This window comes from Choloepus didactylus, chromosome 2 (genome assembly GCF_015220235.1).
Source record: "Choloepus didactylus isolate mChoDid1 chromosome 2, mChoDid1.pri, whole genome shotgun sequence".
NCBI lineage: Eukaryota > Metazoa > Chordata > Mammalia > Pilosa > Megalonychidae > Choloepus > Choloepus didactylus.
The window spans coordinates 172673261-172700335 of NC_051308.1; the positions used below are offsets into that span (position 1 = coordinate 172673261).

The 27075-nt window shown below is 34.0% G+C and overlaps 1 protein-coding gene across 2 annotated transcripts in view; it reads left to right on the forward strand.

Annotated features, from left to right (window-relative positions):
- The first annotated feature begins 526 nt into the window (after positions 1–526).
- The window catches only part of NEGR1 (neuronal growth regulator 1), a 904198-nt gene continuing 877649 nt past the window's right edge, over positions 527–27075 (forward strand). For both annotated transcript variants that reach the window (XM_037826916.1, XM_037826917.1), the window contains exon 1: positions 527–892. In XM_037826916.1, coding sequence (XP_037682844.1) covers positions 717–892 — 176 coding nt within the window. In that variant the 5' untranslated portion in view covers positions 527–716. The remainder of the gene's footprint in view (positions 893–27075) is intronic.

The following is a 27075-nucleotide window of genomic DNA, read 5'->3' on the forward strand; positions in this document are numbered from 1 at the left end:
GACGCATCTCTCTTTCCCCCTCAGTTTGTGTAACTGTTATATATCTTCTGATTTTTTTTTTTTTTCGTTTTCTTTCTTTTTTCTTTTTTTTTTTTTTTTGTCCTCCCCCCTCCCTCTCCGCTCCATCACCAGTCTCCGGGCGGGGTTGCTAAGGAAACGGCCGCTTGGCAACGCGCGCGAGCCCGGGGGCCGGCGGCCGCCGCTGAGCCCGGCGCTGCCTCTGCTGCTGCTGCTGCTGCTGCTGTTGCTGCTGCTGCGATTGCAGCCGCCGCCGCCGCTCGCCCTGCCTCCACCGCCGCCGCCGCCGCGCCTCCTCCCTCACTCGCCGGCGCACTCGCCTCCTCGCTAGATGGTGTGCGAGCCGCCCGAGAATTAGACACACTCCGGACGCGGCCAAAAGCAACCAAGAGGAGGTGTAGTCTGGTGCCAGGGGGTGGGAGGGGAGGGAGGGAGGGAAAGCGAAGAGGAGGAGGAAGGTAGGAAAAAAAAAGAAAAAAAAAAAAAGAAAGAAAGAAACAGAGAGAGATAGCGAGAAACAACACCCAACAACTTGTGGGGAAAGGAAAGAAAGGAAAGAAACCCACCCACCCACTAAAAAAAAAAAAAAAAAGAAAAATCCTGTGGCGCGCTGCCTGGTTCCCGGGAAGACTCGCCAGCACTAGAGGGTGGGGGAGTGCGAGCTGAAAGCTGCTGGAGAGTGAGCAGCCCTAGCAGGGATGGACATGATGCTGTTGGTGCAGGGTGCTTGTTGCTCGAACCAGTGGCTGGCGGCGGTGCTCCTCAGCCTGTGCTGCCTACTGCCCTCCTGCCTCCCGGCTGGACAGAGTGTGGACTTCCCCTGGGCGGCCGTGGACAACATGATGGTCAGAAAAGGGGACACGGCGGTGCTTAGGTAGGAAAAACGGCGTGCTTTTCGTACTTGTCTCAGTCTATCCTTCTGTCTCTCTTTCCACACTCCTTGCCTTCTTTTTAAACCGAGTAATAATGCTGGTGGTGATCACCATCAAAAGACCACGTCTAAAGAAATCCAGGCGCTGACTCTTCCTGGAGCCCCAGCCCCTTCACGCTGGGGCAGGTAGCAAGCTGGACTCGTGACGCTAAAGCACTTTGCCAGAACGCCAAGTAGCCCCGGGATGAGTGAAGTGTGAGGTTTAGAAGGAGGGGCAGGTGCCACTTTGAAACTTACTTCATAGGATCTCTGTTTTACTGTCATGGTGTACTCTTGGAGAGTCTGACAAGTTTATCAGGTTTGTTTCTAATTTGGTCTAGCAAAAGCGACTTTTTCCGACTGCTGGCTCCCTACTCCAATTTATTTTCCCTTCCATTTCGACACAGGGTTAATTTCAGCTTTCTCTTTCCTCTCAGCTCTCCCTTTTTCCTCTTATGGCTTTCTCCCTCCTTTTACTCTTTTTCCATTTTCTCCATTTCTTTCTTACTGTCTTTTCCCTGCGTTGCCTCTGTTTTCCTCTCTGTTATCTTCCTCTTTTATTTTCACCTCATTTTCTTTCTTTCCTTTTATTTCCACCACTCCAATTTCTGACGCCTTTATTTAGCCCATTTCCTCCACTCTTCAGGCTTTCCCTTTTCTCCATCCCCCATTTTTCTTCCTCATTAATGCCCCTGTTCTGTGCCCTGTCAACCCTCTTTTGACTCCCTTTCTATTTCCCGACTCTCTCCCCACCCCTCTTTTTCCTTCCCTGTCACATACATACATGTTTCTCTTCCCCTTTCCAGTATCATTTTCTCACCCTCACAAATCGCTTTTTCATAAACACACTCCGCCACATACTCTTTCTCACATCCTCACACATGTTGGCACTCCCATGCTCTAACAACCACTTTCACATTGAGAGTCTCTTTCACTGCTTAAAGGCACACACTCTTTCCCTTTTCCACACACTGTCACTCACACATGTGTACATATGGTCGGTCTTTCTCTGTCTCCCCTCTTCCTTCCCATTTTCCTACCTCAGTTCATTTTCAGTTTTGCTCGTTTTTCTCACTCTCCCTTTTCCCTAGGCTTGAACATTATTGAACAGTTTGTCACTAATGAGCATCCGCAGCCTGATTTTAACTCTAAGCAACACTGCAGAGTGAGCTTCTGGAAACATTTCCTCTCCCGAGAAAATATAAACTGATGGTCAGCAGTGATTAGAACTAAACAAGGCTATAAAACAACGTTATTCCTTCATTTTCCATAGCCCTCCCCTCTCCCTCTGATACTCCTACCTGGCACACACCTCAAATCTCATTGAAAGATCTTCTTTCTCTCCACTGGGTGGTAGTTGGATTTTAAGTATGGATTGCAGAAAGTCAGTATGTAGGGAATGCTTAAAGTGAAAGAGAGTAGGATATATTTCTGCTTGAATTATGCAACATATTTTAAATTTAATGATGTGGGTGTGGTGTATGACTGACACCTACCAAAACATACTTTTTAGTCTAAATTTGAGTAGAATGTTATTATATCTTCTAATATAAATTAATGTCTTCTAATATATCTTATCTTTGCTGTAAACATGAAATGCCACTAAATGCTTACAAAAGTGATAAATTATTTGTTATAACAAAGTAAAATACTTTTTATTGCTGTTAACAGTGAAGAAATCTTTGCAAAGTACAACCTTATAGAGTTTGTAAATTAAACACATATTTATGTTCTTTTAATTAAGTTTGTTTTAAAAGTTTTTGCAGTAGTGGTAAGGATGAAACACTAACTTCAAAGGCTGCAAACACATATCATGGGAGCTGCAATCTGTATATTCTATAGCAGCATATTGGTTATTTGTAATGGGCATTGACACTTTCAACATAAAGTGTTTGATAGGAAGCTTGTCTTTTGATTGCTTTATCTTGACATTTTGTTTCCTGGACAATAATCTAATAAATACTGCATTCATTGAAATAACTAGACCTACATTATGCTTTTAGGAGACCTATATTTAATTCTCTTCCTGCCTCTAACAGTGAATCTTTCTTTAACATGTGGTTAACAGTATCTTTCCAATGTTGTGGGTTTGGTGCAGTCCTTGTTTGCTTTCTGTGCAATAAACCTCATCCATTTATATATGAGTTTTAAACTTTTTAAAGAAACTCTGTCTCTTCTCAATGATGTTTGAAACCACTTACATATTTTTTGTTTAATAAAAAGAATAATTTCTTGACATATGAAATAGAAATTTAATCTGCATTATTTTTTACCAAAAGTAATTTGCTTCTAACAATTCTATAATTCTCTAGGGAATATCCCACTTTCTGAACGTTTTACATTTTCCAAAGATTTTGAATTAATTTGACATAGTTATTTACTCAACAATTCTCTCTCAGTTCAAAGATGTTAATTTAAATCATGTTAATTTTTTTTCCTTAACTCTTCTTCTGAGGTTGTATTTGCTCTGTTCATAGACTAGTAGAGACAGAGCTTAAGGACTTTGAATGTGTGTAAGTCAGTTGACATATTTTTCATCACAAGTAATGTCACAAAGTTATACTTTATGTTTTTATTTGGGATACTTAGAATCACATTTGATGATATTCTCTAACCCATTAGAAAACAAAAAGACAATTCTACCCTTCAAACATACACCTCTTCTCCCATCAAATTACGTGAATCTAGTGCTCAAGAGAACAATTTACTGAATTACATGATATCATTTATTATACTTTACACTGTATACTCTATATTTAATGTAATGTTGTCTTCAAAGTGTCTTTAATAAAAAGCAAATAGTGTCATAACAGTTACCAAACAACTTTCCATGTTAAAGGCCTGAGAGTGCCAATATGTCACCCAATGACTCTGTTGCTTATGGTTGAAAGAGAATATTAATGGTCACATGATAAATTTCTACCTCCAAGTGTCAGAATGTTCGTTAGAAGAGAATTAAGAAAAACAAAACTTTCTTTAGGTGGAACTATAATACCCATGGGAAATTAATTCTTTGATCTAACTACATCTATCATTTTGTAAATCATCTTTCTTTAGCTTAAGAAGGGGACTCATAATGAAATTCCCTTTAATAAATTCATCATCTTGATCACTTTAACTTTGCCTTTTAAGGTTAGTGAAGCAATATATTAAATGTCAAATAACCCCTTCTAATAATGCAATTCTCTGCTCAACCTTTGAAGAATTCACTTGAGCTATTTGGATCTTCTGTTTAAAGAAAAGTATTTAATGATGCATCTATTTGATATTGTAAATTTGATACCTCTTTTATTTAAGCTTTGGTTTTAAATAAATACATGATCATTTAAAGTACATTGTAATTTGCTATACTCAAGAATATTTTCATTAACTTATTAAATATAGACTTGGATAGCTACTATGTGAAATAAGTATAGTATTTTATGTCTAACAAAGCTTGTTAATCTGTGTATGGAGAAATTAACTTTTACTCCTGTCTTCAAGTTGCATTTTTTTCATATGTGGAAGATCTAGTTAATGTATCATGGGGTGAATTAGTAGAGAACAGGAAATCCTGAAACCACATTGGTCACATAGGACCCAGTGTTCTGAAACCTGGAGCATCAAGGGTCACTCCAAAACATTAATTTCTGATGACATTTAAAAAAATAATTTTGAAATTCCTTGAATGTAAATTAATTCCTTATTAACAAACACAGTGAAGTCCAAAATGTTTAATATTCTCTGGGAACAATATGAACATCGTCATTTATTTTCTCCCAATGCCTCCACATTTTTAAAACACGTCATTGTTAAGCTAATTCTTTCAATCTGTTTCCACTTCAGTGACTCTGTATGAATCTTGTGCATTTTTAGCTGCCTTCCTGATATGAATTAAAAATATTCTATTCTCTGCTTGTCATGCTTTAATCAAGGGAAGAGAAATTCTCTTCTTAACTGTGATATCTTCTTTTTCCTTTGCAAAGTTGAACACAACTCTGTCATTTTAATGCAATAGAGCTCCTTCTATGCTATTGCAATAAGGAGGAAGACTTGTTCAGAGCATAGGATGCATTTTAACATAAGAAATTTCCATTGGAAGCCACAAAATGTTAGGAAGTAGATTTTTGGATGGATATAGCAAGTATTTTTTACTTCTAAGTCTATTTATCCAATACATTTTGCCTTTTGATTAGGCCACATTAATTAGTTTTGGTTTGGAATGTGTACTATTGGATACAGTAAAGTAAATGGTTTATGTATGGGAATGCTGACTTACCAATAGTAAGAGAAAGCAATTATGCTGTACTTTTGGATTATCGTTGGAAAGTCTCACATAGTCTCTTGAGTCATTTATTCCTCCACATTGATGCATCAGAATTTCCAAATATACTGTTCAGCTACATAGGCATTTTCAATTTAGAACAAGCAACACATTATTTAAAAAAGTATATGCTTGTTAAATAGTATCCTTAAATATTCTGTGGGTTTTTCCCTTCTTGAAGAAGGATAGGATAATAGATTGTCACACTGAGTCAATTTGGAAAAATAAGCTCCAGAATATGAAATAAAATGCTCCAAAATTACCTGTAGTGATTTGCAGAACTGTTCAACCAGCAGAACATATTGCTTACTGTAACAATATACAACCCTATCCTATGTTAATCAACAAAAGACTATTGAAAAATTTTCTAGATAAATTTATTTTTGAGCAGTCTTTTCAATTCAGAAGAATTGATAAGTCCGTTGTGGTTGTATCAATCTTTGAGCGCAAGTGTTTAGCTTTACAATTAAGTGGTTCCTGGGAATAAGTTAATTCTGCAATTCCTGACTTCTAAAGAGTTAAGAGAAGTGTTCATATCATGGTCTGTGTTAGTTCTGGGTCCCACTGACCAGATCCTTCTGCTACTCAGTGCCTTTGGGTGTAGGGGACGGAGCTAATGTCTTAGGCTACATTTCCCAATCTTCCACATCAGCTGTCTTCAGGCTGTGACTGGCCAATGGAAGGTAATTTTGGGAGAAGGGAGGACACACAGAAGGGAGAAGCCAGGGTATTTCTGCCTCCCTTCATTGCTTTGAGCAATGCCCAACAGTGTCTCCATCTCCCACTGGAACCTCTTGTTCAGCATCCAACAGGAAACTGTGGCTCCTGGGTTTCTTTTTACTGCCTCATCGGTTTGTTCCTTCACCTAGGAGTGGAAGTGGCTTCCTGCTATTGTTACTTCTGGCTTCTCACTGTCATCCATTTGGATTCTCAGCTCTTTCATCCCCTGTGTAATCAATTCCCTGCATTAAATGCCCTCTGACTTAAATATCCAGAGTGATTCTTGATTTGCTGGTGTAACTCTGATTGATACATAGAGAAAATTAATAATTTCATTGATTTTAATTACATTTGATTGAATGACTGCTTTGCTCATGGCAGCATAATTGTTGCTTATTAGCACTCTATGTAATTGTTGCTTAAGGAGACATGCATAGAAGTTAAACATAGCAACACTGAAGCATATTACAAAGAAGAAAGATGGATACATTGGGACTTTTCCCACACTCATTTTATGGTGAGAATCATGAACAAAATGTGTAAATATCAAATTAAATATACACTTGAGTACACAGTTTCAGTAGAAAAATACATAACATAACATTGTTATGCATTCAATAATACAATGTCTTTTTTCACTTAGCAAAAGAGAACTAGGACTAAAAAGCTGCTTGTGGATATGTGATCAAAAAGTTGAGACAATTCCTTCAGTGTTGCCCATTTAAAGCCTTTTCCTTTATGTAGCTTAATACCTGGGGTGGTAAAATCAAAATTTCTGGTTTCTTATGAAGTCCGGGACCATAACAATGCCCCTGATTCAAGTTTTTGACCTTTGTAGGATTGAGTATCTCAAACCAGTTGAATCTTTTGATTAGCATATCCTGTTTCAAATTGCATAAAGCAAGAGGTCATACACTTCAACCTAGGAGTGGTTAGTGGCTTCCTGCTATTGCGACTATTGGGAGTAGGGGATAGAGTTTATCCCTTAGGCTGCATTTACCAATCCTCTACATCAGCTGTCCTCAGGCTGCCATTGACCAGTGGAAGGTAGTTTTGAGAGAAGGGAGTACACATTTTTTCAACTGTCCGTCTTAATTATTACATAATACAGTGAACTTCCCCCTAACTTCCATGAAACATTTTCTGAAAGACATTTGGGTAGGTGTCTGACTTAAATATAAACAACCAATCACCATCAAGTTCTCCTTTTGGTATATTTCTCCACAATTTTTTGCAGAAAAGATGTTAATTTAAAGTCATTATTAATGAAATGATCCTCTCTTGGGATATCTAGGGAGGATTTCTGAATTTGGAGGGAAGTTGATCTACTTGATCTCTGCCACTGCATCTCCTCTCTAAAAATTTTGCTAATCCATTAAAAATTGTCATTGACAATTCCTCTATATGAGGGAAAATAAAGAATAAAATCTATTAGCCTATTTTTCCCTAGGAACATCATCTTATCTACCTTTTGGCTTTTCTAGAGGACATTTAAAATTGTGTCACATTGTATTTTTTTAGATATTTTATGTGTTTTAGATATTCACCAGTGGAAACAAGAACTTTCCATACCAATAAAGAGTAAAATATTGGATTTTTCTATATAGGCATAATCATTATCAAATTGGATTAATTAATCCACTGTTTACATATTACTGGAAAAAAATTGTAACATTATTTAAAATAGCTTGAAGAAATTAAATGGTAGTAGGAAGTTTTCTGATATTTTTCTCAAAATGTATGTTCTGTAAAACTTTGCTATATTAATTTTAATTGGCACAACACCTGGGTTTATAAGGTGGATGACTGTGGTTCATCACTGTATTCCTAGGGCCTTAGCACAGAACCTGGCATATATCAGGGCGACATCAACTATTTTTTGAATTAGTGAATCAGTGTAAGGATAAATGAAGGAATAAATGCATTTGTTCTTTTTTTAAAAAATTGTTTCACATTTCAGTAATTATAATATCTTTAATATTCTGTTGGAATCTGAATGGTTACAGTATTTAAGCTCTTTTTATTAAATCCATAAGCCAAAAGTTTTTGCCTCAGTTAATTCCTGTAGAAGTCTCAGAAGTGGATTAAGAAACATGCATTGGAATAGTTCATTGTATTTAAATTGTGGGACATGATCTACTAGTGGGTCTTAAAGAAAATGTGTTGGGTACTAGAAGTATTTTTAAATAAATTGGATTAAAATAGATGAGAAGCTGTCACATGTAATAAAGGTGAATATTGTTTGATTAAACCTTTGTTTGTGTGTGTGTGTGTGTGTGTGTGTGTGTGTGTGTGTAAGTGTGTACTGTCAAGATTTCAGATATATTTCTTATTGTGGGTTGCAGCTTAAAAAATTTGAAATGCAGTGGTCTAGTTGCTGTAAAGATTTTAAAGTACAGTTATAATTTTAAGACGCTGCAAGATTTTAAATTATATAGGAAGGCTTTTGGTCATTGCAATTATAATCAGCAGATAACAGGAACAGTTGAAAATAGTAAACTATCTATTGTGACCACCTAACTTCTTTTTCTATTTCTACCTCAACTCATTGAGCTTCCTCTTCCTTTCTCCTAAGGTTTCAATTAAACAAAATCAATAAAGATACAGAGGTAGAGAAAATTGACTTTTTGCTATGGATGAATAGTCCTCAGTTGTGGAATGTAGCTATATCCCCCAAACCAGAGCAGAACTTTGTTTTATTCCAACCATTTCCCAGAGGTAGGTCAACAGTACTTTATAAACCACAGGGTATTGATACTAGCTGATAGAATTTTAATGTGGTCATGTGGCTTTGATTTATAATGTGGAGGAGGTTATCTATTAGCATAGTGGTTTTTAAGCCATATCAAATTCTGTATCCTGACAGAAGACCTTTGATGCTCTTAAGCATCCAGCTGGCATGGGAATTGGTCTCTTAATCACTTTCTCTAAGAAAAGGGGAATAGAGGAAAGGAGGAATTTGGCAGCATTGTCAGCATTAAATGTTGCTCTTTTGAATAGAAGCCAACACATTGTACTTTGCAAATAGCTGGTAATTTGCTCAGTTTAAAGAAGATGTTTATAACCCTTTTCATTCCAAAACTTTACTGAATTTCACTAAGTTGTTTGGACACAGGTCCAGTGACTGTGCACAAGTTACATGTTAGGGTTTCTTTAAAACTACAGTTATGGCCTTAAAGCATTTGAAGATTTTGACCGATTTAAAGGGCAATGGGAAATGTGTGTTCCAGTGTCTTCAGAAACCCCTTTCCTCCAATGCAACTAAAATTTCAATGTATTAAATGGACTTAAGAGATATTGTGAACATAAGAGCTATAATTGGTTAGAAGGCAAGATAACATTGTTTGTATATTCTCTCCAGTAACATTCCATATATTATATAGAGATATTAAATGAATAAATCAAAAGGATCATAAAGTTTTCCTAACCTTATTTCTTCTAAGAGAACGTGTTTAGGTATATTTGGTTTGTTAGTAACCTTTTCCAATTAATATCTTGATAATTGATCAGTGGAATGTAAAATATTGGTAAAAATGATATTTCTACTGCTTAACACAGAGCTTGGCACATAATTAGGGTGCAAATCTGAATTTTGAATGAAGCAACAGAGAGAAGAAGGGAGGGTGAGAAGGAGGTAATATGTTATGGTATATGAGTGACTTCCAATCAAATTACCTGAAAATTTAAATCACTAAAGGACATACAATTAAGCCCAGAATTTCTAGTAAATAGAGTTGCAATAAGAGGAAATAAATTTCATTCTGTATGATTCATTAAATAATTGGAATAATCATAAACCTATAAGTACATTGTACAAATTGAAGTTCTAAAATAATAATCTTTGAAGATGTTTTGTTAATAGCACTGTTCTTACCAAACTTGACACCATAGCATCCACTCTTCTTTTTCTAAACTTTGTTAATAGCAAATTTATATTTACTCATTTATCCAGGTCCTTCTTACCACCAACACAAATTAATGCCATGCAATTCCATTTTATCTGAAGAAAGCTGCATACACTTCTTATGCAAGAAGTCTGATCATCCCTCCACTTCCTTAATTGAGGAAGTGTAAATAAAAAGTAAAAACAAAGATTTTAGATTCATAAAACATTAGGGTCAAGCCTCCACTTACTAGAGTGGATTCTTGGCAATAGCACTCTGTAAGCTTCAGGTTCATCAACTCAAAAATGAGATGCAAGAGTCTTCCTGTGAGGAATAAATGAGAAAGCACATTTAAAGCATTTCATCCCAGGTACCTGAGACATAGTAAAGGAGTGATAAATGCTCTATATTATTGTTTTTATTTTTTTGGGATCACTTCAATCTGGTGTATGTCTTCCTCATAATTTATTGTCCCATGTATGTTCATTTTAGAAGATAGGTGGTAGCTCTAAACCTTAGTCTGAAGTGAGAGGGGGCTTTTTTTGGGGGGGGTGGGGGGTTATGTTCACAAAAGGAAATGAAATATAACATTCTTTGAATCACTGCCTGCTTCTCTTCTTGAGCATATGTCATCAACCAGCTTATTTGACCTTACCTCATTATTATGAAATGATAGGTATGAAGTTACTTTTGCTTATGCACCAAGATTTATCTTCTATCATAATTGTTTAGCTTTATTGAAATTGATCATGCTTTAGAGGTGTCCAGAATGGGAGTGACCAGAGTTTGAGTCCTAGTTTCTCCATTTACTGGCTCTGTGATCTCACTTAGTCAGTTGCCTTATGGATTATATGACATAATGCATGCAATCTGCATGGATTGTATGAGATAATGCATGCAATCTGCTAACACAGATTGTACCTAGCACAAAATAAGGAATAAAATTTAGATCAGCTGATCATATTATGCATCTTTTCTTTTCCTAATCTTAGACTTAAATTTATTGGCACTATTTGTTTACTAACAGTATATTTTTCCCTATTTAAATTGCTCTGTGAGTTATTTTTGAACTCTCTGAACAATATTCTTTGAACATAGATGCTTTTTGTGTTTATAGATTTTATTTAAAATTTTATTGTAACTCAAAGATTTTATTTAACTTTTATTGTGTTTGTTGTTGAGCCCAATATACAAGTGAAAAGACTCCAGATCTTGAAGTAGATACATATAAAAGAAGTTTTAGTCACTAGGGTGCAGACTCACAGCACTCAACAGCCTTAGAAACACACATTTTATGCTCAACAGACTGTGCTGGTTTTTGATGCACTTACCAGAAGTAAGAGATCATCAAGGATATGGAAGAGAAATGAAAATGAAAATTAACCATGACTTGATATTCCCTTACATTTCAGTGGTTCCTTAGGGCATCCTTGTTTTATGCTGGAGGAGATACAGTTCGTAAGCAGCCTGTCCATTGTCTTTTTAGCCACAGACTACATACTAGCTTCTACTGAATAGAAGCTCAGAAAATATGTCTGAATTCTTGACAGTTCTGTGTATTTGCCAAATACACAGCAGAAGGATTTGTGTTCACAATAATGGCATAGCCATCAGCATCATAATGTACATTCAACTTAAACTCACTGATTACATTTTATATATGGGGCACTTTCACAGCAATGTGAAATAATGTGCTGCTTTCTCAGTATTATAACCAAGTCAGTTCACTCTTGGAAGGGTAAGGTAACCTCCTCTGGGTGAAAAGACAAGAAGTGGCTGAGCCAGAATTCAAATCTGTGTCCTTTTATCCCAAGCCCAGTGTCTTTTCCACTATTCTATTATGCATATCCCTAAGAAAAAATTTAAAAATATATATAGAGATTAAAATTAAAATTAAAAACCATTGCTTTTTCAGTTATTAAACACTTGTTGAGCACCAACTACATTCTAGCTAGTGTTAAGAGTACCGTGATGACAAAAATCAAAAAGGTGTGTTGGATATTTGAAGGAAAATATGAAATGATTTAAAATGAGGTTAAGTACTTAGTATATTTGAGTTGGTCATAATCTTTGCTAGATTGGAAATAATGAATTTTTTTTTTAATCTTCATTTTATTGAGATATATTCACATACCATGCAGTCATACAAAACAAATCATACTTTCGATTGTTTACAGTACCATTACATAGTGGTACATTCATCACCCAAATCAATCCCTGACACCTTCATTAGCACACACACACAAATAACAAGAATAATAATTAGAGTGAAAAAGAGCAATTGAAGTAAAAAAGAACACTGGGTACCTTTGTCTGTTTGTTTCCTTCCCCTATTTTTCTACTCATCCATCCACAAACTAGGCAAAGTGGAGTGTGGTTCTTATGGCTTTCCCAATCCCATTGTCACCCCTCATAAGCTACATTTTTATACAACTGTCTTTGAGATTCATGGGTTCTGGGTTGTAGTTTGATAGTTTCAGGTATCCACCACCAGCTACCCCAATTCTTTAGAACCTAAAAAGGGTTGTCTAAAGTGTGCGTAAGAGTGCCCACCAGAGTGACCTCTCGGCTCGTTTTGGAATCTCTCTGCCACTGAAGCTTATTTCATTTCCTTTCACATCCCCCTTTTGGTCAAGAAGATGTTCTCCATCCCACGATGCCGGGTCTACATTCCTCCCTGGGAGTCATATTCCACGTTGCCAGGGAGATTCACTCCCCTGGGTGTCTGATCCCACGTAGGGGGGAGGGCAGTGATTTCACCTTTCAAGTTGGCTTAGCTAGAGAGACAGGGCCACATCTGAGCAACAAAGAGGCATTCGGGAGGAGGCTCTTAGGCACAACCATAGGGAGGCCTAGCCTCTCCTTTGCAGCAACCGTCTTCCCAAGGGTAAAACCTGTGGTAGAGGGCTCAACCCATCAAACCACCAGTCCCCTATGTCTGTGGTCATGTTAGCAACCATTGAGGTGGGGTAGGCCAATACCCCTGCATTCTCCACAGGGAAATAATGAATTTTTAAAGTATAGATCTTATGGGAAAAATATTCCCCCATCCAAAAAATGACTTTGTCCCTAATGATGACAAGCAACTGATAGGACGAGAAAAAAGAGATTTATACTAAACATGATTTATTGTTAGGCATTATACATTAGTTACCTAAAATTTTTCTACTTTATAAGTAGGAAAACTTAATTTATAGAAGCTGAGTAACTTCCCAAAGTTTATACGATTAGTAAATGGCAGAACCAGAATTTGATCCCAAGCCTGTGTATCTTCAAAGCCCATGTTCATTTTTTTTCAAAGCTACGGTATTTCCTGGAGCTTGTTGTGCACTGTACTCCTTAACAGAAAGGAGAAGCAACATTTACTTGCAATAGAATTTCAAGTCCCTAGTTGAATCATTTGAATGCTAATTCTGTTATAACTGAACAACTGAATCCTCTTGACTTACTCATTTGAAAAAAGGATAAGCAGCATAGAATGTTGACCACATTTGTTTTCCAAAATAGATGGGAAGATCAAAAAAAAAAAAAAAAAATTCAGGGACTTTTAAAAAATGCTTTGATTCGAGTTTCATTAAACATTCAGTAATATCTTGCAGACTTATGCTTGGTTGCAGAATGAATAAAATCAAACATACTGGAACTAGACATATTACTTTTATATGATGGAATGCAATTTAATAATCTTCCTTAATATGCTTATATGCCCATGTTCTATAAACTTTTTGTGTATACTCAAGAGGAGGATAAATTTCATAAATCTTCTACTTCATAGTGAGTTCTTCCTCTTCTTCATGTATTTAAAGCTTTCCCAACTTAAAGTCGTATTTTTGCTTTATATCATTTATGAACTTTTTCTGGCCCGATTTGTTCTCCGCTTCCTCTGAATTCTTACATCCTTCCAATTTGTAATGTTTATTCTATCAGTTTTATGTTGTAATATATTATCCCATTTTCATTCTGAGAAAGAATGTAACAGCTATTGCCTTGTAGAACTGGCATTGACTTAGGATTCTTGAACTGTTTTTTTTTTTTTTTCTTTTCTTTTCTTCTTTAGGAATTTATTCTACTCATTGTATACTTTTTCCATAGTGAACACGTTCTTTCAGGCATACATTCACTCATTTTCAACATATATTTTTGAGTTCCTGTTGACTTTCTATGAGTTTGAGATACAGTGATGAGATAAAGTCCATTTCATTGCATTCTTTGCAGTCTAGTTCAACCTGTATTCTTAAACGGTGTTGTGTAGTGTAGGAACTTATGCTTGAATCTTAACTTCACCAACTATTAGTTCTATAGCCATGGAAAATTTTAGCTTTCCTGAGACTCAGCTTTCTTCTCCATGATGTGGAAATAATGATAGCTATTCCTGTATTTACGGTGATTGTAAGTAATAACATATGTAAATGTGCCTAAAGCAGTGTTCAGCGCACAGTTGGTGTTCATTCAATATTGTTTTCCCTTTGCTCACCTCCTCTCCCTTACATTAGTATAACTATAGCTTATGACCAGGACTGTCTAGCTAAATGAATTTTTATATATCATATTGTGCTTTCTGTCTAATGATATGTGAGTTTCAACTATTTCTAAATCAAGGCAGTTTTCTTAAACTTTGTAGAGTAGAGGTAATCTGAACGTGTGATTATTATCTTATTCATCTAGTTCCTACTTCTTGGACTCATTTTTTCCTTCATTTGATATGCTTTACCATCATTCTCTCCTCTCTTAAATTCTTTTGAATGCAAATTTCCCCTAACTTATCATTTATTAACATTCTGAATATCCATGATACATTTTCTTGCACAATTTCTTCTCTTGGCATCAAAATCTTCTTACCATCATTGTGTTTTTTCTTCTACAATCCTATGCTTTGCTCAGCATAGTTGCTTTTTTTTTTCCCCAGCTGAAAAGGTAACATTAGGAACACTTATAAGTACTACCTCATCCTCTGTTTGACCAACATTGCAAACAGTATTTGAAATTCTTCTGCAAACAATTCTTCATTGAAATAGCACCACCATGCTTTTGCTACTTCATTTTCTGAACTATTCTGACTACCCACCTCTGTCCGCCATGGAACGGATGATACTTTCCTCTGATCTCAGTAATTGTAGAGCTGTGTTTTTGACTTTTCCTGTGCCTTTCTAAAAATTCTGTTCATATTTGTTGCACATGATCATTTAGTTTCTGGTGGACAGTATCTACGGTCTTATCACCTAATTTCAAGTAACATACAATATACGTATGTTTATATGGGGAAACCACTAATGTGAATATTGTTAATGTTTTCATTCCAGTCACATTAAAATCCCTGTTTACCTTTCCTCTTTTATATGAGAATAATTGTGTTATATGAGATTCTTCCCAAAACTCTTCAATAGTATCAGCATTTTCTTACTTGCAGTGCTGTATAAATATGTTTTTAGGTTGGGCCCTTAAAAAACTGTGGCTTATTTCTTTGTATTATAAACAACAACAACAACAAAAAACAAAACAAAAAAACTGGATCAGGAAACCCATTTGAACTTCTTAAGATTGATTTCCTCACTATAAAGTAGGCTAATATTTTCACAACCTAGGAGTTGTGAAAATTAGATAAGGTTTGTAAAGTCCTTAGTACCATGCCTGATACAAAATAAACAATAAATAAATGTTAGCCATTAGGATGATAGTTGTTAATAATAAACCTTCAATATCAAATATGGGAGATTATTTGACAGCAACCAAAGTAAAAATTCTCCTGTAATGTGCTTACTTCTATATCCCTTAGCATGCTTTGGGAACTTGTCTCATTAATTATTCTTTATTTCAAATAGGACCTCTTGCTATTGCCCATTTTGTGATACTTTATTCTCCTCATCAAATGCTTTTTCTGAAAAGGCTTTTCAATCATTTCCAAATTCTTTCCATCCTCTCAATTATCCCAATACTATTTTTTTTCATGGAACCTTCAGTTGGTCAGAATATAAAAATTGAGATAAGAAATGGAAACACACACACACACACACACACACACACACACACACACATTTATTTACCTCCCTATTTTCAAAGCCAAAACAATTACCTTGCATTTAATGTTAGATTTAACAAAATATGTTTGTTGGTTTGTTGAACATAAACAGTTCCTTCCTTGTATTTTAGGTATTATATACGTGTTTTATAAAAGGCTGCTACTGCGCTATAGGCTTTTTGAAGACAGAATCATTACCTTAAAATTCATTATGTCCATAAAGGCCTAAAACAGGCTTGGCATGTAGAAAAATACTTGTGTAAATGAGTAAATCGGTCTACAAAAAACTAGTTTCTCTCTCTTTGCATGGTTAGTTTGAGACTGTATCTATTTAAGTACTTTTAAATTGTTAATTTATTATAGTTTGTAATTAGCTAACATATTTTTACTCAGATTTTATTTGGAATATATGTTAAGATGAATATATATTCAAATCTGCATTTTTTAGTGTTCACTTTATATTTATATCATTCACTAACTAGAGGTTTCCTAAGGCTGGGAAACATTTTTTCCTCGATAAATATCACTGCCATACTCCCAGAGAATGTTCACGTCAGTAATATGATGATGATAGAATATCATTGATGGGAAATATTCTCAGCAAAGATAATCTAAAAAATTAAGCAATATGTTATACTTTTTAAATGTAATACTGCCTAAAATACAATAAGATTTATTTCATGTTTTATTAAATCAAATCACTTGAACTCCAGAGTGAGTGGTGGTATGGTGTTTTTCCCCCTAATTTTTTGAGTAAAGATTGTAAAATAGGGCATCACAAATAGAGAGGGAGGATTAATTTCCTATCTGATAGGACCAATCAAATAAATTATCAGAATGGGGGAATTGTGATGCATATTGTGTTTTGGCAATGATGATAATACCTATGATTTCTATAGCATTATAAGAAAATGCTTTCTAAGTTTATAAAATTAGGAAGGCAGCCAACTGGAAGTTTTCCAAATACTTAGTATGTTCGAGCGCCTAGTGTATATACTTAATATTCTCTGCCTTAGTAATTTAAGAATTTACTTGGTAAGTTCTTAAATGTAAGTCTTTACTTTGGTTTTAGAGATAAAGAACTTTTTGTTTCAAGTGTATGTTACAAGGCACTCAGTGGGACATTCAATAAATAGTTTATTTGATTATATTGTACTTCCTTGAAAGCTTGAACTATTCTTAACCACTGACTTACTATTCCTTAGTAAATTAGAAGCATACTTTGGGATCAGAATTAATTTCTAATTGTTAAATTAAATTCTAGTGTTTGCACCTCGCTCATTTTCCTTAAAGAAATATGCAAAAGAGGAAGTTTAGTGTACTTCAAGATTAAATGGAAATATTGAAAGTGATTGATTTCAGAATGCAAAACTAAAGTAAAAGGCTAAAAAAACTATTTTCTTAATTAAAGAGTTAATTTATTATCTACTCTAAATGATTTTCATTTAGCATCAGCAGATAGTTTGGTGGTCAAATAGGCAAACAGCTCTAATCAGTCATGCATAATTAAAACAAAAAGATTGTCCAAGAGTTTACAGTCAGTGTAACCTAGAGAAAAAAATCTGACATATAAAATATACATAAATTGGTCATAATGGTATAGTTACACAACTGTTGATTAAAGAGAAAATGCTAAATTATGTATAGTTGTTGAACTATTTTATGAATAAACAAAAATTGAGTGTTTACTAAAATTTGCTTAGCACAATCGTTTATATAATAACATAAATGTATTATGTTTACATGAATAATCTTAAAATAGGAAAAAATATTTAAAATCAGTTCTTGTTCATGTGTTTTCCATCTACAGAAAAATTAGCCTTTGGTATAGTTTTTAAATTTATACATTCAAGAAGGAGATTTTTTGAGAAGAAATGAAACATTGACATTTTAAATTATGATTCCTTCATTACGGAGAAAGTCCACTCATTATTAAACTTTTTATGGGTGTCAGTAGGAGCTATATTTTCTGTCATTAAAACTGACTGATCATTTAAATATAGTAAACATTTAAATGTTTTGAAAAATTAAAATGACTATAAAACTTTTTGACTTTGAATAACAAATAGTAAAAATCTAGGAAAACGTATATCAAAAAAGCAAAAATGACATGAGTTAAAATGTAATTAATCCCCTTTAGTTTTTAATTTTTCTGTATTTAAAAACAGCCTTAATAAAGTTTTAGTAACTCTAACTATTGAATAATAGACTTAAATAATCCCACCGAACTAATAATCAAGATAAGAGGGCATTATTAGTGAAATAAAATTTAAATATATTTATTTCATACCTTTGAAATAATAATTTCATTGTTGTATTTTTGATTGCTGTCTTACTTAAATATGAGGGAAGCAGGGCAAGGGGTAAAATTCCAAGTTTATAAATGAATAAACACATACCTAGATGCTTAAAGACTTCTTGTTGATTATAAATAATGGATATGGCTTGATAATATCAAACTTGGACTGGAACTCAGATAATCTGTACTTTTCTTCCTATTACTGATAATAGGCAAAGATAAACTACCAAAGTTACAAATTTTATGTGATTTTCAAGGGCTCTAGGTCACCTTTTCATTTCATTTAGCCTCCATTTTGAACATATCTGCCATAATTAGTGATGCCTCTAATTTCCACAGGCCACTACATCCCATTGTGTGCTCCATTCCCAATCATACTTTATCCAATTCCATTGATTAAATGATCAAAGCATCTAAGAAAGGAAATCGCATTGGAGAGGAAAAGTAGACAAAGAATAAGGTAGTGAAACTGCTTAATCATTTTCTACTATTATAGTGTTGCTATTCTCTTTTGCCATTGCCCCTTTTTAAGTTATTTTTTATTTTTGCTTTGATACTTTCTTTACTCTCAATCTCCAAAGAAGAAAGTACCAGGAGAGGATAAGTATCTGTTCATGCTAATTCATGAGACAGTTGCCCAACAGAGAAATTATATTTCCACTTCACTTAATTTGGGGGTTGGGGAAGTCAGAGAAAGGTAATTCTCTGCAAAAAGACATACCTATATAGCAGTAGTTCAACAACTGTAATTATTTTGTGTTTAATCTTAACCTCATCTCTTGCACAATAATAGCGAACCTGAGGAGATTTCCCCACATACTGTAGGTGAATGAAATATAATAAAAGTTTGTACTGAACTGCAGGAAGGCAAGGTAGGAGTCATGGGAATTTAAAAAGCTAAGAAGAGAGAGGAAAATAAGAGATGATTTAAGTAGAGAGAACTACTATTTCTACAGTCTTTTTTGTTTGTTTTTGCTGACTCCAAAAGGTCACTCGGGGTCAGCATTTCCCAAATGGTGCTGTGAGGAATGCTAAACTACCCAACGTTACTACAATTGAAGCTCTCTTAGTTGACTTCATTATGAGCCGCACTATTTCCTCTAAAAAATACTAACAGGTACTCACAGCATGTCAGTAAGCTCCTCTTTAATATGCCCATGAACTTCTCTTTCTGTCAGTTAAATTCTGAGATTAGCAGAGTCAGTTAAAACATGAGTGTGATGAGAAAGAGTTTAGTTTCTACATGAAGAGTTGAATGCTTTAAGACCTAATAAAGGTAATTGTTGGAAATAATCATGTTTAACTAGCTATAGGTGGGTTAATTAAAAACTATTTGTAGGAAAATAATGAAAATCTAGATGTATTCTACACTCAGATTGCTTCACCTGTGGTTAATTCTCACTCCACTTTGAAAAGACTGAAACAGGGAAGTTGGTAACTTTAATTGAAACTTGATGTGGCACACAGAGACAATGTGTAACTTTAGTCAGTAGTATTTGCTAACAAAAGAGTTGTCCTATCTTTTAAAACTGGTATAGGAATATACTCATATATTTAAATGAAAATAAAATATTTAAGATATGCATATATTAAATTACTTTTTGATTAACTGGGCAGCATGATCATTATATAATTTTATAAGAAGTTCCCAAAATAAATATACTCTGTGTGTGTGTGCATTGGGGCAGTGATTAGAAAGCTAATGTCCTCAAATAATGTTTCCCTGTCTAGCGAAGCATATACTTTTTATTCCACATTCACAGATAAGAATTAAAATGATACTTTGAAATTCATGTTTATAAAGGATAGAAGACAGGTTATGCCTCCTGTTCTTTTGGGGGAGGTGTTAATCATGATTTATTCATTATGTAACTAATTGTCATTGAGCATATAGTATAAGATAAGCATTATTCTAGGTATTTGGGACCTCAGGAAATAAAACAGAAACAAACAAACAAACAAAAAACATGCACATGTCCTGTCCTCAAGGAACTTATATTTTGTCAGGTAAGCCAATCAAGATAGGAAAGCAATTAGGGAAGAAAACAGGGTTTCTAATAAGGAAGAACACTGACCCATAGTATTCTTCTCCTAGAATGTTGCACTTTGATGTCTCCCTAGGCTACAAAAGAAGCCAATGTTATTTCAGCTTTCACTTCAGTAAAGTTTTCAGTATAGCCAGGACTCAGCAGGAACACAGCCTCATGTCCCCACTCACCCTCACTGCCTTGTTCTTTATAGTTCCCCTTATTTTCATGTATAGTATTGCACTTGGCTTTGCCAACTTTGTGGTAGGGAACGGAAATATTTTTCTCTTGTCTTTCTTGTCATTTAGGTCCCAATTTAAAAGACTCCTCCCCAGAGAAGTTTGTCCTAACCACCGAATTTCATATAGACCCCTGGTTAAGCTTTAAGCAATGCCCTTTTTCCCCTATCTGATACTGATATGTTTATTTTAAAAAATAAGGACTCATGTAATAATGAGGACCTCACATGCCTTGTGCGGGAACTTTATTCCCAGGGCCAAAGCAGTGCCTGATTCACAATTGGTGCCCAATGAGCATGTGGTGAGAGAAAGTAGTAAGTGTTAGAAATGTTTTTTTAATTTTTATTTTTTTTATTGCAGGGCTTCTCAGAACATTTAACGAAACTGTTAAATGTTCATTTTACCAAATATGTAGTTTTATCAAAATTATTTTAATCTTAGATTTTTTTTTCTGAGAGATATCTCTTCAAACCAATATTCTGTATAGAATAGTTTGAAAAACACACTCATACATACATTATAAGGTTTGGCTATTAGATTTTTATTTAAAAAATGAGAGAATGAAGAATGTTTGTAACATCATGGTAGGGGCCAGAATCACAGTACTGGTATCCGATAGGTTATGACAGCAAATATAATGTGTAGAAGGGTAGGGGAAGTAGCTATATATTTCCATATTCTCAGCAGAAAACAAACATAATGTCTACTTATTCTATAGCCATCTATTTAGACTTATATTAATTGTGGCTACTCTTTGTCTGCTTTTGACATTTCTATAAGCCATGAGTTTGTCACCTTCTGAATAAATGTATTCAAATAATTTTCATAATATCCTTATTTGTGATCCTTGTAAAATGCCTCTCACTGTATGAAACAAACAAAAGCCAAAATTTTATAACTACATCTGTAATCTTTCAGAAATATTTGCAATGACATGGTCAAACATTTTATGAACTTCTGCTTAAAATTTATTTTCAAAAATTACACAAGAATTGTTTAAATTTTATTTTGCCCCTCAACTAATTTTATAATTCTGTTGCTCATCAGAAGGGGATGTAATTATGCAATCTGCATGTAAATGTCAGCTTTTAAGAATGATGGCTCCCTTACTGTTTGATAAAATACTGAATCAAGGGTGAAGTTGCATTGAATTCTGTTTGGAATCCATTAAAACTATTGTTTTATAAAATTTGAGCAACTATTTAAGAGTGTATATTTCTTCCACAGTACTTTTCATTTAGGCGAGTTAGTCACTATGAGGAATATCTGACAGTGGAGTATACTGGTGTTTAGTATCATCTCTCGAGTCACTTTGCTTTGTTTTGAATCACACTTTGCTACCACCTCAGCGTGTCTGAACAAATTGCTTAACTGCCTGGTGCCTATTCTCTGATCTGTAAAATTGGGACAATAGTACATAATTTATGGAATTGTTGTAAAGATTTATTTATATAAAAATTTTTGAATTCCTTAATATAGTGCCTGGCTCCTAGAAATGCTTAGTAAATTTTAGTGAATTATTATATGCTGACTGCTAATATAACTCATATAATTTAAGGTGAGAAAAAATAGTTCCTTTTAAAAAATATTCTTTATAACAATTGGACCTGCTATTAGAAAATCAAATCTTGGTTTCTGAAGGATTAGTCTGTAATATATACATTCTCTTTGGGGGAAGTATAGCTTTTCCAGTTCTCAGATTTCAAAGTCAGGTCGGCCTAGGTTCTTTCACTTCCTAGCTGTTGTGCCCTAGGAAGTTCATGTAACTTCTCAAAGTTAGCTTCTGGATCTATAAAACTGGGGGTGGGTGGTGGTGGGGTGGTTGCTGTGATGATCAAAAGAGAAAATTCAGATAAAGTGCTTTGTGCAGTACATGACACATAGTAAGTAATTGATAGGTGGTTGTTGTTATTCTTATTTTAACTTATGATAGCTGATTATTTAAGAAAATCATTTTAAAGCAAGAAAAAAAGAAGCATGTACAAATATAAAAATCATATGGTAAAAATTGGAAGAATTAGTACTAAGAATCTGAGTAATAATAACAACACAAAAGGTGAGAGGTAACAAAAGAGAAATTTTGCCTGCATTGCAATTTTACCTGAGATAGTACTACATACAAGAATAGTTTTATTTGTACCTCATTATTGTCAACATTTATTAGGCTTCCACATGTGCATGCTCTTGTAAGGGTCCATTAAATAGACATGATATTTACCCTTTAGAAGGATATAATGAGCTCTGTTCTCTCTGTGTATAAGCTCCCTTTCCATTGTAAGTTTGATATGTTGGGAAATTGCAGTGTTGATGTGGAATATAATTAAATAGTAAAAATTTCTCCTTTTTGGTCTAGATGAGATACAAATCTACTTCTAATTTTGAGATGCTGCCTCTAGATATTAGAAAAAGAACCCTATCATAATTTAGGTGGTGTCTTAATGAAACAACAAAAAAATATTTCTTCGGTTACCACAGGAGTTATATTTTGACTAAATGTGTACAGGAAAACTGAAATTTGAGGAAAAAATAAATATGTCTCAATTTATTAAAGGAGAAGAGGTTAGCAATCAGTAGTATGAAGGGGTTATCACTTTTAGGAGCTACCTAGACTCATTCGCATTTTATCCTCAGCTGTTAAACGTCTCTTCAGGAAATTGGCTGTTTCCAGTTGTTTCATCAACCCGTAGGACAGTGCCTGAATTAAGTTGAACTCGAACTGCATTGCATTACATACATTGAGTTGAATTACAATCAATAGCACCTTGTTTTTTAATATAATTTTCTAATCCTGTTCTTATCTACTCAGTAAATGCTGACATGCCCCCATTGAAAACTTCAGCTTGATTAGGCTTAGTCATGAAACCATTCATTTGGTTTTTCTATAGTTCAGCTCACATGATGTAAACAGGAAAAACAAAAGCAATTTAAAAATGTATAACAAAAGATGTGGAAGTCAGCAGAAAAAAATTGTATTTTATATTTAAGTATACTTTTTAAAGAACTTTCACATGATTTTACTCTTCCATGTGATCCTAAGAATATAGCTCAATGAGATGTCTAGAGAGAGTTCTATAATATGAGAGAGAAAATAACAAGGTCGTGTGGCTATTTACTAAGAACACTTCAATTTAGCTCCAAATATATTGCTCTTTTGGTGAAACTAGAGAGTGGTAGGTGAATTTTGGTGTGCAAAAATACATATTAGTGCATTTATAATTTATATTATGTTATTAATTTATATTACCTTATCTTTCAATTATAGGCTAATTTTTCAGTACTCATTGTTTTTTTTAAATATTTTTAGAGTTCTAAAATAGCTAAGAGCTTACATTCTGTATATATGCATCATGTTCATTACAAACTTATGTTTGTTATAATAATTTGGTGACATAATTGCCCTGTGGGCCTCAGGGTTATAGCTAATTTTATTCCATAAATGCTCATAGCTTATTTATGTAGAATTAATCTCTTTGTTCTCTCGACCCTACTTTCGACTGATATCTTCACTATAAATCATTGGTTATTAAACATTTGGGGCCATATTTACTCTTGGTAATCCTAATGGAAATGAATTCCCTGAGGGTGGAAGTTGGCAAAAGTTCAAACACACAAAAAAATTGCAATTGCATCACCATTATGGATGTCTCAAAGCCCATTCCAGAATTTTTCAATCTCAACACTATTGTCATTTTAGGCTGGGTACTTCTTTCTTGTGGTTACCATCCTGTGCATTGCAGGATGTTTAGCAGCATCCTTGGCCTCTGACCACTAGATGCCAGCAGCATACCCTCACTCCAGTTGTGACAACCAAAAATGTCTACACATATTGCCAAATGTCTCCTGGTAGGACCCAATTGAGAACCAGTGAGTAATAGTCCAATGAGCCTTGGTTTATGGGTCCAAGTTAAGAAAACTGGCATGAATGGAGATTTGGGAAGTGTTGGGCATACTGGGGAATACCTTCTTGTGGCCTATTGTCATTTTCAACTCAGGATATTTCAAGCTTTTTACCTCATCTTTACCATAAAACAATGACAAAAATAAACTGTTTCCAAATTAGAGAATTTTAAAGGTGGTTTCCTTGCAAAAGAAGCTCAGTGACTTAACTGGGGGAAAGGATCCTTAAATATGTAACATTTGAATTTTCATTCTTTGTGAATTTAAGGTGTCTTGTCTTCACAAGTTTGATTCAAAGGAAGAATGAACAGTTAACTTTTCTAGCCTTAGATTACAGTTAATGTCTCTCAAGACTAAAGAAATACAATAGGGCACCTCAAACCAGCGAGTAAGAAAGAATGATACTTCAGGAGAGGTGGATACTAAGTTGCTTTCTACTTTTCACCCTTTCAATTTATTCCTAATAGAAAAATCACTACTGAAAAAAAAAGGGTAGAAAAATAAAGTACATTTCAAAATATATGGAGGAGGGGCATATGGGAGAGAGGAGTCATAAATAAATTAAGGGTTACATATATACTGTTAAACTAATATTTCTATAAAAATAATGATGATCATAACAGTTACCCCATTTAAAATGCGTTCTATTTTCCAAGAACAGTATAAATCAATTTGCACATATATTTATTTTTCCATGTAGTCTTCTCCTAACCTTGTAAGGTAACTAACTATTCTTAACTATTTGGTCAAAAAAATACAGATGAAGAAGCTAAATCATAGGTCATAATTTGCATTTGAATCAGACTCGTTCCAGAATCTACTCTATTAACCACTCTATTACATCGATTGTATATGCACATTCCATTTTTATTTCATTTATTATTTCATATAAATTCAAAATTTTAGTTAAGCTGCATTATTTTGATAATTAGATACACAAAATCTATAAAAGAACATCAAAGAATACTGAAAACCTTATTTATGTACAGAATATATATTCTAGATTTTACATACATTTTAGCTCATTAATTTTCTTTTCCTCCTGTGAACTGCAATAATGAAATTGATGTTAGGAAACACATTATGTTGATAAGTATAAAGTAATGAAGTTACATGGTTAGAGTAATTATAATTCATAATTCAATTTTAATTTCAAATGTGTATTTTCTACCTCCCCATCAATTTAAAGTAGATAAACTAGATAAACAAACAAACAAAAAGCACATTGTTGTTCTCTTCTGTTGAGAGTGGGGTAGAGGAAAAGGATCTGGCCAGCTGGTGCAGAGTTACAATTTGCAATAAATGGCAGTGAAAACAGACTTGTTTAGAATCTCCAGCTGGATAAGCATTGTGTCAACACTTTTGTGATATTTCTTGGTGATATCATGTTAGTCTGAAGAGCACTTAACAGATACTAATTATCGTCTGGTGAACACTCTTCAGTTGAAAAGGTGAAAATCTATTCGGTATATGCAGTGCATACTCAATTGTGACCTAAACTGCAAGTTAATAAAACTTAATGTTTTGATTATAGTGTAATGTAATCAAAACAGGTCCTGTGCATTGTTATATACAGTAATTGTTTTTCAGTGATTGAATTCCAATTTCAACTATTTTTTATTAATGAAATATTTGAAGAGATTAGCTTTATTTGATGCAGTTCATGTTATTGCCAAATTTCCATGTAAAATCCTGTATATAAATTTCTAGATTGGTCTTCAGTATGATGTTAATCTATTTAATTTGGGGAAAATATAAGAAATATTTGCTATATTTTAATATAATGAAAGCATTAATGCTTTAAAATTAATATGTATTTTTATAAATTATACTGTTTTCTGAAATGATCAAATTTTAAGTAGCATACGTGGGACAGAGAATAGCAATACTCAAAGTAATTTAAGATATCCTCATTTTTTATTGCATTCTGGACAGTTAGTCATTTATTCATTCATTCAAATAAATATCTACTCAGCATCTAGTAAGTGCTATTTGTGTTAGCTATCTTCTCAGGTTGCTGGAAATAAAATAATTGGTTTCATGACTTTAATCAGAACTACCAATCTTGCTTTTTAATATTTTATTCAATAATTTGTGTGTTAAATAAAATTCTCCAACACTAAATGAAATTTTATTAATAATGATGTGCATGTTAGATTAGTATGCACCAGAGGAACACTGAACATGCCTATCCTTCCCAGTCAAAATGGACTTTCACAGGTTTATTTTTCATAAGGCTTTAACGTTATTTTAGGGCATGCTAATTGTGAGGAACCATAATAAGTAGAATTTAAAGATTAACAGATTGAAAAGTTTTCTGAGCATTTGAGGAAATAGTAAATCTAATGTGGATAATAGGTAAAACCCACTCAAAAAATATAAAAGCATGTTTAATTATAAATAGAAGTGTATGTATTTTAACTACATCTGTGGAGTTCGATATATAAAAGTTTTAAGGAATTATATGAAATAATAGGAATGACTGTAGAACTTCTGGGAAGATTCAGCTAGAGAAAATATGGAAGAGATGAGTTTCTTAAAGAAGGAATATAATTTAATGGAAAGAAAAAAGACAAAGCACTTTGTATAAAATATCAACATTTTGCAGGCTGTTGAAAAATGTTGGATAAAATGCTTTTCCTTGTATACATGCAGGGGAACCAATGTATCCTTTCTGAAAATACAAAAGCTTCCAAAACTTTACCTTGATGACTTGAAAGACAACATCATTTTTCCATTCATTTTATCCATTCTGCATGCAT